At 51.6% G+C, this 15,406-nt stretch overlaps 1 protein-coding gene across 2 annotated transcripts in view; it reads left to right on the top strand.

Moving 5' to 3' along the window:
• Positions 1-3,012: 3,012 nt before the first annotated feature.
• Positions 3,013-15,406, top strand: part of LY86 (lymphocyte antigen 86) — a 41,095-nt gene continuing 28,701 nt past the window's right edge. For both annotated transcript variants that reach the window (XM_060403793.1, XM_012101335.5), the window contains exon 1: positions 3,013-3,191. In XM_060403793.1, coding sequence (XP_060259776.1) covers positions 3,065-3,191 — 127 coding nt within the window. In that variant the 5' untranslated portion in view covers positions 3,013-3,064. The remainder of the gene's footprint in view (positions 3,192-15,406) is intronic.

Genomic DNA, 15,406 nt, shown 5'->3' with positions numbered 1-15,406 from the left:
AGACGGGATTGAAGCGACTTAACCACAGGCCCACAATCGTCTTTCAAATAAGGATACAAACTGACCCTAATTTTATTTTATAATTAATATATAATTATTTTAATATACTGAGGAGCAGGACCTTCTCAGGGAATTTTTTGGCTGCCTTCATGAAGCTTCTGGTTAAAGGACTCAACACGCTCTGCTTTGACTGGACCAGGCAAGCTGTAGCTGATGACTTCAGGCAAGCCCTAGTTCTTGGGCAGCAGGACTCCTTAGAGCAAGTGGCTGGCTACTCCTCATCCTTTTACAGATGTGCTCCGTTTTACACAAAATGTTGCCTATCATTTAGCACAGAACATTTTATTAAGAACTTAGATGAGTTTTTAAACAAATTGTACACTCTGCAATAGACCAAGTCCTCTGGTCTAGAGCAGAGCTTCTCACACTGTGGTCCCCAGACCAGCAGCGATGACCTCCCCTGGGCTTGTCAGAAACGCAAGCCCTCAGCCCCACTGCAGACCTCTAGGACTGGGAACTTGGTGTGAAGGAGCCCTCCAAGTGAGGCTGACCCCCTCCTAAGTCCTAGAACCACTGCTCCAGACCCACCCCACCTCCAGAGCCTCTCAACAGTCCATACTGAATATTTCTAGATGCCACGGTGTGCGCTTAGTCTCTCAGTCGTGTCCAATTCTTTGCAACCCCGTGGACGGTAGCCCATCAGGCTCCTCTGTCCATGGGATTTCCCAGGCAAGAGTATTGGAGCGGGTTGCCTTGTCCTTCTCCAGGGGATCTTCCCGACCCAGGGATTGAATCTGCGTTTCCTGCGTTGGCAGGCCGATTCTCTACCACTGCGCCACCTGGAAAGCCCCTAGATGTCAAAACAGCCTCTGAATGATGACTCTTTTCATGGCAAGGTCCTTTTGATTTACGAAAGTCTGCAGCCCAGTCCTCAGATGAGCTGGCCTCCCTCTTGGGGCTGCTCATGGGGCATCTCTCCTGCAGGCCTCTCCTGGTCTTCCACCTGGTGGGTGGGGCTGCTCTCAGGGGTGGAGGGGCGTGGCCTCAGCTGCTCTTTACCCTGACTGTTCAGAGCCCTCTCAAAGAGGAGCCCTCAGCAGTCCCTAGAGAAAGGCTCCACGTCCCTGTCCTGGAGTCACTGCTGGTCGCAGGCTCCCAGGGCCCACAGCTCTCGCCTTATGCTCTCACCTCAACTCTTCACAGCGCGCCGCCCTCCTGCCCACCCGGACACCCTGCAGAGTGTAGAAGTTTACCCCCCCACCCACCCCGCTCCTCTCCTCTGGGGCTCAGATTTCCCCTTGGGTTTCACAAAAAGCCAGTGGTTCTTCAATTTGAACGGGTGTCAGACCCGCCTGATGGGCTTATTAAGACACAGTGCCGGCCCCGCCCAGGAGTTTCCGATTCAGCGGGTTCTCAGCCTGCAGTGGAAGAATTTACATTTCTAACAAGCTGATGCTGTGGTCTAGGAATCCTACTTTGAACATCTCTGTTGAAAACCAACATCATTGAACCTAAAAAACAAACAACAACAACAACAAAAACAGTCCCCAAACGACCACACCCTTTCATATCCCAAGAAATCCAAAATATCCTTCAATTAAGTCAACTTATTTCACTGGTAATTAAGTTCCACTTACTGCGAAAAAAGAAGTTTTGAAGTTACTTTAATTCTTCTTTGAGCCATCAGGAGAAATAGTCAATTTACTCCATGTGCTCAGAGAAATGCTTTTCCTCCCAGGGGAAATAGTGTTCTCTGCAGCTTCTACAATCTGCTGGCCCCAGCCCTGACTCTGGTCCCCTTAAGCTAAGGAGGAGCTGGGGTTGGGCTGGGGACCAGGGGTGAGAAGCTTCACTGTCACAATGCAGGACGACGGAGGATGGGGGACAGGGAGAGAGACTCTCGGCTTTGAATAAGAAGCGGGAGGTGACATCGGTAACCCTGCTGCTGACCCGAACCATCAGGCCCCTGGCTTCCTAGGGAAGCCCTGACTTCTCCTCCTCTCCCCGTCCTTCCCACTAAGCTGAGCCCAGAAACAGAACCCAGCTCAATTCTCAGGGCTCTTGCCTGCATCTCCTCTCCAGAGACCGCAGCAGCTGCCCCCAAGGACACAGCCCTGCTCCCCCAGCTGAAGTCCGAATCCCGGAGTGGAAGCCAGAGCGAAGTGCCAACAGGGCAAGAGCCTCATTGCAGACCTCAGAGGTCCTTCTGCAGCCCCCGAAGGCCAGACCCCCGGTCCATAACCCACATCAGAGCCCCCTTGGGACAGTAGGCCAGTGATGGAAAACACATAGAGGCCAGTGGCTTCTCTCTCCTGAGTTCACTGCTCTACCTGGGGGCGGGGTTCCAGGGAGGGTGGGTCTGTACTCTGGGCAAGGCTGCACAGAGGGGCCGCTTATAAGGAAGGGAGGGCTGTGGGGAGGGCGGGGCTTCAAGGAGGGCGGGGCTTCAAGGAGGGCGGTTTGCTGCTGCTGCTGCTGCTAAGTCACTTCAGTCGTGTCTGACTCTGTGCTACCCCATAGACGGCAGCCTGGTACAGGCCCAGCCAAAAGGTCACGTGTTACTTGCTGCCCCTTCTCTTTGAGAACAGAAAGTCAAACATCACCCACCCCAGACCTAGACTAGCCTCGCCTGTTGATTCAAGCTCCAAAGGTTCAGGGAACCGCATTCAAAGGCCACTGCTAGAGGCCTTTGGACTTCCCTGGTGACTCAGTAAAGAATCTGAACACTGCCTGCAATGCAGGAGACCGAGGTTCGATCCCTAGGTGGGGAGGATCCCCTGGAGAAGGAAATGGCAACCCACTCCAGTATTCTTGCCTGGAGAATCCCATGGACAGAGGAACCTGGTGGGTTATCCAAGTTCCTGGGGTCTCAACCAGTTGGACACCGCTTAGAGGCTAAATTACTGCCAACTGCCTTTTGCTTCTCACAGTGGTTCCCCAGGGGCATAAAATAGAAGAAGTGAAACTGATCATGTCACCGCTTGATAAGGGGGGAGGAAGCACATGGACGGCGCTGTTTATTGGGCCCTGTTATCGTGCAGGTCACACACAGGATCTCCGCGCCATGAAAGGGTTCGCAGCTGCCCTCCTCATCTGGACTCTGCTGTCTCCCCGGAGAGCTGATGGGGAGGCCTGGCCCACGCACACGGCCTGCAGGAACGGGAATCTGCAAGTGCTCTACCAGAGCTGCGGTAAGTGCTTTCTGAACGTCGGTTTCTGTTTACAGGGAAGGCAAGGCCCACACATTAAGATGCTTGAGCACTTTATGGGAGTGGAGGAAGGGCAGGGAGACAGCGAATGAATGGGTAGGTGTGGACCATGGGAAGCCCTGGGCAGGAGAAGCGGTCTGGCGGGAGAGAGCTGGAGAACATGACCAGAGGGCCGGAAAAGCACAGTGACTCTAGATCAGAAGGGAAAGAAGATCTGCCTGCAATGCGGAAGACCTGGGTTCGATTCTGGGTCAGAGAAGAGAGGTGGCTGCCCACTCCAGTCTTTTTGCCTGGAGAAGTCCATGGACAGAGGGTCCAGACCAGTCTCAGGATCGCATGTTGAATGAAGAGGAGAGGGACTGGCTCACGACGTCGTGACCTTGTGAAACATGACGTCTTGGCGGTAGACAGGGGGCAAAATGCTGCTCAGACTACAGGCGGTGGAAAGCAGATGCCCTTTAAGTATCCAAGCTGGCCCCACAATATGCCGAGGAGGGGCATCAATGTTACACTGAGCAGAAGCTGGGCCCTACGACTGGCACCCAAGGAGCTGCCTCACAGATGTGCAGACGTGACTCTTTTAAAAAGAGGGAACATAGAAGACTGAAATACACACACACATGCACGCACACACACACACACACACGCACACGCAAATTTTGTTTACTGTGGAAGAGAAGGAAAGTCTGGGTGCTGGAAGTGTTCATCGCCTTCCTCTTGCTCTTCCCTTGGGGATGGGATGCTTTCTGCTGGCATCTGTTCATTTTCAGGGCAGGATGGGAAGCAAAAGTTGAGATGAATGCACCACTCGGGATTTGTTTTTCCAGTTCACCCTCCCATAAACGGTGGCTGGTCCACCCCTCACACCAGCCTGCAGCCTGTGTCCAAGCCTGGCAACCACCTTTCCCACCGCTGCCAGGAGCAGATGCTCCAGGGAAAGGGACCGTGTCACTGCTGCCTGGGGAGCACCCCTCCCTCTGAAGGGGCAGGTGCTCGGTGGAGTCAGTGAGTGCTGGTCACAGCCTTGCTCTAAGCACTCAGTGGAAGGAACGGGGGAGACACAGTTCTGGTCCAAGAGCGGCAGGAGGAGGAGCCAAGCAACAGGGTAAACGCCCCGTGGGAAGGGCTGGACTAGAGACGGTGTCCTGCACCGGGGATGTGATGATGGCTGGAGAGGGTGAGGCCGAGTCTAAGCCACCAGGGAACCTGTCCTCAAGCTTGAGTTCAACCATGTAGGATGATGAGAATAGTGATTACAGCATCTCATGTTCATAAAGGGTACATGTGTTAGGTGTCACACTAAGTACTTTCTAAGCGTTATTTTTATTTACAGATGTGTAAACTGAGGGTGCATGCTAAGTCACTTCAGTTGTGTCTGACTCTTTGCCACCCCATGGACTGTAGCCCGCCAGGCTCCTATGTCCATGGGATTCTCTAGACAAGAACACAGGAGGGGGTCGCCATGCCCTCCTCCGGGGGATCTTCCAACCCAGGGATCGAACCCAGGTCTCCCGCACTGCAGGCAGATTCTTTACCATCTGAGCCACCAGGGAAGCCTGAGAATACTACAGTGGGCTGCCATCCCCTCCTCTGGGGGATCTCCCAGGACCAGGGATGAAACCCTGCGCCAGATACGATGAGCAGTGAAACAGCAACAGACTGAGGGTGAGCAACATTAGATAACTTTTCTGAGGCCACCAGGCATTAAGTAAATACCTGTGGAGTTAAAATGCATTGATTCCAGGCCCACTCTGAGTCAACTGGCGTCTAGAATGTTGTCAGAAGGCAAATGGCGTAGGGGTAGGAGCGGGAAGGAGCATTTAGGCCGAGGACCATGTGAGTGAAGGCTGGGGAGCAGGTTTAGCCTCGGGGGCTGGGGAAGGGCTGGGACACAGGGAAGGGTGAGCGATTAGATGGGAAGGGTGGGCAGAGTCCAGGGGTGATGGGTGACTTTAATGTGTCAGTGTGATCAGGGCCTGCGATGCCCAGATGGCTGGTTAAACATCATGTCCAGGGTGTCTCTAAGATGTTTCCAGAGGAGATGAGCGCTGGCATGGTGGACTGAGAAAAGCAGATGGTCCTGGTGCGGGCAGGCAGCTCCCAACCTGTGAGGCTGGACGTCCGCACAAAGGCGGGGCAGGGAGCACTCACTCTCTGCCTGACTGTGAGGCTGGGGTGCCCATCTCCCACCTGCAGTGCCCCCACCCCGGGTCTCAGGCCTTCGGTCCACACCACTGGCCTTCCTGGGGCTCCGGCTCACAGACGGCAGACTCTGAACATCTCAGGCTCCATCATCACACGAGCCTACACCGTGTAACAAGTCTCTTTCTAGGACAGATACAGGTATGTGTCGTGATCACCAACAGGTCATGACCTGTGCGGGGGATGGAAAAGAATCTCCAGGCAGGATGAAAGGAGAATAAAGTTTATTAAAGTGGGAGACACTCTTAGAACAGCGGGCTGGCTCCAGGGAGAGCCAACCCTTTCAAGAGCTAGTAGCCAATGTTTATAGCCTCTAAAAGAGAAAAAATTCCTACTGGGAGGGTGGCATTAGGTGATGGGTTAAGATGCTATAAGGTGACTAACAGGGTAGAAATTTTACCTAATATGGAGTCAGGGAACTGGCCACTGGCCGGAGGCTCATGGTAGCAGTTGCTGTGGGTTCGGTCAGTTCCAGAGATGTTTGTCCTGTGACCTTGGTGCAGGACTCCACACAGAGGGCATAGGTTCAATCTCTGGTCTGGGAACTAAGATCCTCTATGATGCATGGTGCAGCAAAAGAAAAAAATATCAATAATCCAGGAAGGAATTGCTGGGAGCCTACATTAGCATCATTTCAACATCCTTAATGTCAGAGGGAGGCTTTGGTGTACACTGGGGTCAGCAGAGACGAAAGTGGTGTCCTGGGAGCTCCTCCAGAGATGGGTCTCCCTCCCATCTTGCCAGCCATCGAGCTGTGGGGGACCGAATGGCTGCACGCCCTCCCTGATGGAGATGCCCCCTCAGCTACTGCATTTGCTGCAGGACAGCCTCTCAAGGCGCCCCACCAGTGAGGCACGTAAAGACTGTGTGCTGTGATGCTGGATCCAGGCCTGGGCTTTAGACGGCCTTGGGCACAGGGGGCTCCTGGAATCCCGGTACAGGTGTGTTCACATCACGATCATCCATGGATGTGGTAGAATCAGCAATCCAGGATTCGCTGTTTTCCGGGTTTAGCGCTTCCTTTCCCCCTTCTCTGCCCGTTTTATAATCTCAGTGGGAAGGGGAGATCATAGGCTAGAAACTGTTCTGAACAATATAAAAATCCTCAAGGTGAAAGAAGGAACTTCACAAGCAGTTACTGGGCGCCAGGCTTAGACCAGGAAGTGAGCAGAAGTGTCTAAAAAAGCAGAAGTCCTGCTCCATCCAAATGGTGGTGCTGCCACAGAGAAGGGGGTGACAGTCTTTACAAAAGCGAAAGGGGGAATTAAAGCAGTCGGGGGCCTTTCTTCTGTTAAATCCTAGGGCAGTTTCCAGGGCTAGAAAAAACCCAGGGGCCCCACCTCGCATACCTGCCCAAACGTCCACCAGTGCGGTTATATCTGCTTCTGTCACAGAAAGACGGAGGTGGGTCACGAGAGTGCAGGTGATGAGAAGATGAACTAGAGATTGGGGGAAGCAGAGCCGGGAGGGGAATCATGAAGCCAGCACGTGGGGGCAGGGATGTCGGGAAACTTACAATAGGGGAGGCCGCGTGAGGCCTAAGAGCTTGGGGTCTGGGGCCTGCAAACCTCACTCCAGCCCCTGGGCAATCCTGTTTCCTCTTGGTGATAGTCGAGGGTGTGTGAGTTTCTTGCGGTGGTGGTAACAAGATACCACTTGACGCTTAGCGACTTTAAAGGATTCTTAAATCCTGAAGAGTTTTGGAGGCCAGGAGTCCAAAGTCAGTTTTGCTGGGTCCAAGGAGACCCTCCCTCAAACTCCCCAGGGAAGGAGACTTTCCTCGCCTCTTCCAGCGTCTGCATCCCTGGCTCACAGCCCCTTCCTGCATTTCCAAAGCCAGCAGCACAGCGCCTGGCCTCTGTGGTCACATCCCTTCCTTCTTCCGTGTCCTGTCTCCCTCAGCCTCCCTCTTGGGAGGCCCCCTGAGATTAGGATGATCTCAGTCTCAGGATCCTTAGCTTCGTCACTTCTGCACAGTCTTCTGTGCCACCTGAGGGAACACTCACAGACCCTGGGGACGGAGACATGGATCTTTGGGAACCATTCTCCAGCCCACTGCACTGGGGACAAGAATCTTATCAGCATCTCAGGGCTGTGTGAGAATCAAGTGAAATGTGTTGAGCATATACTAAGCGCTCAATAAATCTTTGCTGCTGGTGACTTGAGAGATACTTCACAGCCACTAGGGATATATTTGACTACAAGCTTCCTAGAAGTTGGGACTTCCCTGGTGGTTCAGACAGTCAAGAATCTGCCTGCAATATGGGAGACCTGGGTTCAATCCCTAGGTCAGAAAGATCCCCAGGAGAATGGAATGGCAACCCACTCCAGTATTCTTGCCTGGGAAATCCCATGGACAGAAGAGTCTGGAAGGCTACAGTCCATGGGGTTGCAAGGAGCTGGATACGAATGAGCAACTAACGTTACACCGTTTACAAAATCAAACCAGTTTTTAAGGAGATATCCAGCTTTTCTTGACCCTGGGATAAGCCGTGAGGAACTTCTCCCTAGCATAGATGTTACCCTGGACAGCATTTCCACAGGCAAAGCCACAGTGACTCACGCCTAGCGCCCCTCAGTGTGGACCAAGGGCTCATCACCAAAATGCAGCTGGGAATGATTTTGCAAAGGGCTGCAGTGCAACCTTCTCTGAGAGTGCACTTGCAGGTCTGGGGTGCTCGAGGGGAAGCTGGGTGCCCATAGGAATGAGTGAGTTGCATGTGGTCCAGGACTCATTCCATCCGAAAATGTCACTGTGGGCCATTGCTGCTGTTACTGCTGTGATGGGGTTTTGGTAAGAGTTGGAGAGCAGCTGTATTTTCTGACCACAGCCTTGAGTGTAGATCCTAGTGTGTCAGTTAACATGCCTGGACATCAACCAAGCAAAGAGGAGGATCAGAAAAAGTAAGAGACGTGCACACTGGTGGGGAACAGGTGCTCCCCTCCAGACCTCAACCCCAAACAATGGTTCGGGAGAGGAGGTTAGCTGAAAGAAAAGGGCCACCTGCCCAGGAACTGTGTGCCATCTGGCTGGGTGTTGGTTCTTTCTCTGGGAAGCCTCGTGATGCTCCAGGACTTCCCTCTAGGATGTAGAGTAGCTGAGTGAGCATCTCGGGAGCCCTCTGCAGTCTTCCAGGGACCAAGTGTGTCCATCTGGGATCTGGGTGCAGCCACGGGGGTCATTCCTGCGCAGCAGGCAAAGGGCAAGCTGGCATTGTGAGGGACCTGCCTCCTTGCAAGGGACTCAACAAGGCTGAACTGTGCCTCGGCGTCTTCTTGAGAGTCTGCGCCAGTTTCCTCCACCGAGCTTCTCCATCTCTGGAACAGAACCAGGCCGGAGGGTTGGGGGGCGGGGGGCGGCAGTGGCGGTAACCAGCCAATGGCCGGGAGGAGGAAGAAAAAGATCCGGGGCCCATAAGGCGCTGCTTCCAAGACTCCAGTTCAGTTCAGTTCAGTCGCTTAGTCATGGCTGACTGTTTGTGACCCCATGAATTGCAGCACACCAGGCCTCCCTGTCCATCACCAACTCCCAGAGTTCACTGAAACTCACATCTACCGAGTCGGTGATGCCATCCAGCCATCTCATCCTCTGTCATCCTCTTCTCCTCCTGCCCCCAGTCCCTCCCAGCATCAGAGTCTTTTCCAATGAGTCAACTCTTTGCATCAGGTGGCCAAAGTACTGGAATTTTAGCTTTAGCATCATTCCTTCCAAAGAGCACCCAGGACGAATCTCCTTCAGAATGGACTGGTTGCATCTCCTTGCAGTCCCAGGGACTCTCAAGAGTCTTCTCCAACACCACAGTTCAAAAGCATCAATTCTTCGGCACTCAGCTTTCTTCATAGTCCAACTCTCACATCCATACATGACCACTGGAAAAACCGTAGCCTTGACTAGACGGACCTTTGTTGGCAAAGTAATGTCTCTGCTTTTCAATATGCTATCTAGGTTGGTCATAACTTTCCTTCCAAAGAGTAAGCGTCTTTTAATTTCATGGTTGCAGTCACCATCTGCAGTGATTTTGAAGCCCAGAAAAATAATGTCTGACACTGTTTCCACTGTTTCCACTGGTCCCCATGAAGTGATGGGACTGGATGCCATGATCTTCATTTTCTGAATGTTGAGCTTTCAGCCAACTTTTTCACTCTCCACTTTCACTTTCATCAAGAGGCTTTTTAGTTCCTCTTCACTTTCTGTCATAAGGGTGGTGTCATCTGCATATCTGAGGTGATTGATATTTCTCCCGGCAATCTTGATTCTAGCTTGTGCTTCTTCCAGCCCAGCATTTCTCATGATGTACTCTGCATCTAAGTTCAATAAGCAGGGTGACAATATACAGCCTTGACGTACTCCTTTTCCTATTTGGAACCAGTCTGTTGTTCCATGTCTAGTTCTAACTGTTGCTTCCTGACCTGCATATAGGTTTCACAAGAGAAATCCAAGCCTCCGGAGGGGGGGGGGGCTTAACCCTGCTGCCGGGAGCACAGTGAGGTCAATGCGGGTTCACCCGGCTGCCGGGGGACCACAGTGAGGTTAGCCGACTCCCCTGAGTAAGGCCTGGTGTCTCTCCTCTGGCCGGATGGGCGTTGTGTGAGCCCCAGGAGAAATCTGGAGACGCGCGATCAGGTTCGCCCTTAGCATCCTTTCCCATAGCTGGGGCCTTTCTATTCGGGGGGCCTCTGTGTCTTTTAGTGTTCAATTCTATTAAGAGGTTTTCCTGGTGGTTCAGTCAATAAAGAATCCACCTGCAGTGAAAGAGATGAGGGTTTGATCCCTGGGTCAGGAAGATCCCCTAGAGAAGGAAATGGCAACCCACTCCAGTATTCTTGCCTGGAGAATTCCATGGAGAGAGGAGCCTGGCCACAGTGCTTGAGGTCACAAGAGTTCCACACAGTTGTAGCAACTAAGCCGCCACCATGTTCTATTAAAGTATCCCTTTAAACAATTAAACTCTATTTGCATAATTAATAAACCAAAGCTTTGTAGATTTAAAAAATTGGTTTTATCACAGGCATACATCCTTGGGTCGCAAACTTACTAATAGAATTGTCTTAAGCAGGTAAACAAATACAACAGATTTCCTTAAATGCTTTAAAATCTTCAAAATCAGACAAGCGCAGGTTATCACAGTGATTGTTCACTTACTAGGACCCTTTTCTTAAACTAGTGTCAAGCTATTAGTTGTTCAGTCGCTCAGTCATGTCCAGCTCTTTGCAACCCTGTGGACTACAGCACACCTAGCTTCCCTGTCCTTCACCATCTCCCAGAGCTTCCTCAAACTCATGTCTATTGAGTCCGTGATGCCATCCAACCATCTCTACTGTGCATTTTACTTAATCATCTCTACACTGATATTTATTCTTCCTTGTATTCTTACTTTTTTTGGAGTTATAGCAATAAAAGTGTAAAAGTGTTAGTCACTCAGTTATGTCCAACTCTTTGCGACCCCATGGACTGTAAGCCCGCCAGGCTCCCCATCCATGGAATTCTCCAGGCTTGAATACTGGAATGGGTAGCCAATCTCTTCTCCAGGGGATCTTCACCACCCAGGGATCGAACCCAGGTCCCCCGCATTGCAGGTAGATTCTTTACCATCTGAGCCACGAGGGAAGCCCAATTATAGCAATACCTAGGTCAGTATTTTCCTAGGGTATGTTCCAGACCAAACATAAAGCCTATCATTCAGACTAGCCAGGACAAAGGTTTTACGTTACCAATCAATTGATTCTGGGCCTGGTGGCTGGCCAGCAAGTTGACGTCTCTGCACTTGAACTTGACCTATTACATCCTGAAGACCTTTCAGCCCCTTCCTGTCTCAGGGTTCCCTGCGTCCTGCTGCTTTTCAGCCGCTGATGTGTGTTTCTCTGGGTCATTGTGAAGTCACCGTAGCATCATTATGCATCGACCTGGCCTGTCAGCATCGCTGGAAACATACACCCACCACCCTAATGTCAGAAATACAGTGAGGGGGTCATTTAGCAGCCACGATGGATTTTATCTTCTGCACAGCTGAGGATCACCTTAACATATTTAGCAAACTTATTCTCTTAGAACATAGCACTGGGTTATCTTTTTACCTTGTGTTTGCTGATGCTGGTTTGACTCTCATCCAGCTTTCAATCCAATTTTTATATAAGACCACTTAAACTGATCAATCCTTCTGTTCTAATTTTTTCCAAGCCCTTGTGTTCATATATATATTTATACACGTTATATATTTTTTCATATATTTTTTCCCTGGCTTATTCATGATGCTTTGTCTTCACTCCTACCTACTTACAAAGATAGAAACAAATCCCGCGGTTCTCTCTAGCCTATCCAAACTGGTGGAAACGTTCTGGATCCCCAAAGAACTAAGAACAAGGCTTCATGCCCATCCAGTGTCTGTGATGTGATGCAGCTTCCTTCTCGTCCTTGCTCAGGTTGCCTCACCCAGACAGGCCTGCGAAGTGACTCTGAAAGACAGAATCCCCAGGGATGTCATCTTCAGGAGCCCCACACAGCGGGCACTGCCTTTCTTCCTGGTCCCAGCATCTGCCTGGTGTCACCCCAGTCCGCAGAAGGAAGCAAGTCCCTGGTGGCCCCCGCCCATCTGCCCCCTCCGGGTCAGAGATGGTATTACAGCCACCCACCCTCCTCATCGGCTAGCAGTGGTTTTGCAGCTCCAAGGCCAGCACAGAGGACTTGCTCTCCCCGACTGCGGTCTCCAGAGGCTGTGTAGCTGCAGGCGGAGTGGAAGGAGCTCGCTCCAGCCTGGGCGGGGTTCCTAGAGCAGCTGCCAGGTTCGGCTGAGGCATCCGTCCCTGACGGGGCCCTTGTGGCCATCTACTGTGGTCCTGGATGTTACTTGGCCTTGAAAGGAGCCTGGCAGCCAGGGTCTGTCCATGATGACCTATTTCTCCCCAAGCCTGGTGCTCTGCAGGCATGTAGGGAGGGGTCAGCATCCTTCCACCCCCACCTCCACGCCCCCAGCAGGCGATGGGGCAGACAGGAGACCTCTTAGAGAACTGGGAAATGTTCTGGCCAGACAGGACCCCAGGGCTTCATTCCAAGTGTCTCCTCATCCAGAACAGGAAACTCGGAGCCAGGGAAGCAGCGTGTCCCAACCACTAGCCACAGAGTAGCGTGGCCGCCGCTCCGTCCCTGGGCCCTTCCGGGCAGCCCTGCCTCCTGTCTCCTGCATGAACACCACGGTGTGAACGCACCCGATCTCAGATCAAGGATGCCACCTAGACTGTGGCCAGACCCTCTCCTTCCTACTCACACCCCCGATCCTCTTTCTAGGCAGGCCTTCTCTGAAAGCGATGTGCCCACATCCCTTCCTGCCAGGCCGGGGCAAAATAAGACCCTCTGTGTCTGCAAGACCTAAGCGGGCTCATTTGACAAAACTGAGAGGACCATTTAGTTCCATAAACGTTCTAGCACGGCCAACTGTACATAGAAGTGACATGGTTCCACAGAACAGTGAAGGCAAAGCTTGTTTAGGAGGAAAGCTGCCGCCTTCTGTGGCATGAGCCCCATCAAGGGTTCTAGCAGTACTTAGGAAACAGATGACCATCCCAGAGGACAATGATGAAAACAGGACAGGTCACTCGGACCCCTGAAGCCCCACAGCTTGATGCCAGCAGCCGGCTTCCTCTGGTCCCTTCTCCATGTGTACAAAAGCTTGCTGAGAGCAGCCAGCTTCTGCCATCAAGGAAAATGCCCAAGTCCCACCTGCCTCCCCCCGGATCCGCAGGCTCAGGTCTAGATCCTGGATGGTGCCTATTCTGGAAACACAGCACTGGAGCCCTGGTTCTCTGGCATCTAAATTCCAGTCTGACCGGCACAGAGCTGCTGGAATCCAAGCCAGATGGAGAGTGGACAGGAAGATCCTCTTCCAGGGTGCACAGCTTTTCTGCCTCACAGTTAGCTTCGGTTTTAACTAAACGAAAGAGCAATTCTTGTGAAGGTGAATATGCACATTTCAAAAAAAATCCCCGAGGAGAACAGAGCATTGCCAGTGACTCTTGGTTTATTTGAAGCAGCGGTTGAGCAGCAAGTATCGTGTCCAGTCGTGTCTGAGGTTTTAGAGCCAATTGCCAAAACAAGGAGCAGGAGGCACCTGTGCAAATGCTGCTGATTCCCAGGGTCTCAGGGACGCCGCCTTCCTGGGGGAGCAGACCTTCAGGAAGGCAGTGAGGGAGAAGCCAGAGAGCGGAGACCACTGTTCCCTTCCTGCCTGACTCGTCATCGCCTTGCCTCTCACCTGCTCCAGAGCCCAAGTCAGATGTTCAAACACCTTCATGGAAAAGGCAGGTTGTGAAGGAAGGGGGTCAGTTGTAACACACAATAAAAGTTGCGAGGAATAGAGCTTCTCATCTCAAGAAGGAAACTACTGTTCCACTCCTTTTGATTGCCAGGAGGGATTTGGAAACCTAAGACATCCAACCTTCTCCTTTTTTGAAAGAAAATCTCCTAATCTAGAAGCACAGCCTCCTGATTTATGAACATGGCAACTAGCCTAAGTGTTCTTTAACATTGTGAAGGGCAACGAAACAGTTCTGAAAGCTAGGGGTAAATCAGGCCCTAGCAATTTACAGCCTCTGCTATAGAGAGAGGAGATGTTAGTCTGGTCACACCTTTTTATTTATTTATTTATTTTTATTTTTTGGATACCTAGTCCTGAAGGCCTCCCCTTCCTGGATGCAGAACATCTCAAAAACAAAAGCATCTTACTGTCCAGTTTTACCATCACTATCCTCTATGGCTAAGTGATATCACCACGGGAATCCCCAAGAATTACAAATATGTAAGTTAGGCATGTGTGTGTGTGCTCAGGCACGTCCGACTCTTTCGCAACTCTGTGGACTATAGCCCGCCAGGCTCATCTGTCTGTGGGGTTTCCCAGGCAAGAATATGGAAGTGGGTTGTCATTTCCTCCTCTGGGGGATCTTCCCAACCTAGGGATTAGACCCACGTTTCTTGCGTCTCCTGCATTGGCAGGCAGATCCTTCACCCCTAGTGCAAAGCCCCCAAGGTAAGAAATCCACTTACTCAATTTGGAGTGTTCTTGCTAGCCCAAGAGTTGAGTGTTCAAGCGTGTCCAGGTCATGCTATTTCCATTAGCACCCCAGCACCTGACATTGCTAGTTAGATTTTGATCCAAATCTGTTGAATTGTTTCTTGCTACCTACAGTCATCACTAAAATGTGTATTTCTATTAAAAAAGGCAAGAAAGCAGGAGGCCTGAATCTGAAGGACTCTGAAGATAAAACTGTTTCTTTGCTTTTATCTTTGAGTCCACATTTAGCACCATATATGGCGTCAATAGTCTCTACAAATTAGAGGAGCAGGTTTAAGTTATAGGGTTTCCTGAGAAATGACCAGTGACACAAGGAGTCAAGTGCAAATTTATTTGAGAAATGATTCTTGGAAGAACCAAAAGAGAGTGAAGAAGTGAGTCAGGGAAGAAAAGGAAGCCGATCCAGGTGGCCACTGCGGGCAGCTGAAGCCCAGTCCTTCTGGGGCTCCGGGGAGACCCGTGAGACGTGCCTCGGGGTGGTCAGATCTGAAGGGAGAGTGAGCTGGAGGGTTGTTCTTGCAGCTGCTGTGTGCCGTGGTGGCTCAGGGCACGTCGCTTCTCCAGCGCGTCTGGCTTGACTGTGTACAGAGCAAACTCCCTCCCACACCCAGAGAAAGCCCTCAGGCAGAGCCATGGAATTTTCAGGAAGACTTTGGAGAGAATAAATGGTCTGCTACAGTGTCCTTGTGCACTGAAACCCCTCCCATACACAAAAGCATCCATAAATGGGACACTGGTGAGAGAGACCAAGATAGCCCATAAAAAATGACCAGCGCATCCTGGAACGGGCACGCTGCGGCCTCCACAGGATGGAAAACTGTCTTGCTATAAAATCTGTGGGTAAAATGTGGCGCAGATCTTTCTACATACACAGCTGAGCTTGCCTGAAAGAACGGGAGCTCTCTGGGAGCCAAAACGGAGAGAAAGCACAGA

This window comes from Ovis aries, chromosome 20 (assembly GCF_016772045.2).
Source record: "Ovis aries strain OAR_USU_Benz2616 breed Rambouillet chromosome 20, ARS-UI_Ramb_v3.0, whole genome shotgun sequence".
Lineage (NCBI taxonomy): Eukaryota > Metazoa > Chordata > Mammalia > Artiodactyla > Bovidae > Ovis > Ovis aries.
This window is presented reverse-complemented; position numbering and strand designations above follow the sequence as displayed.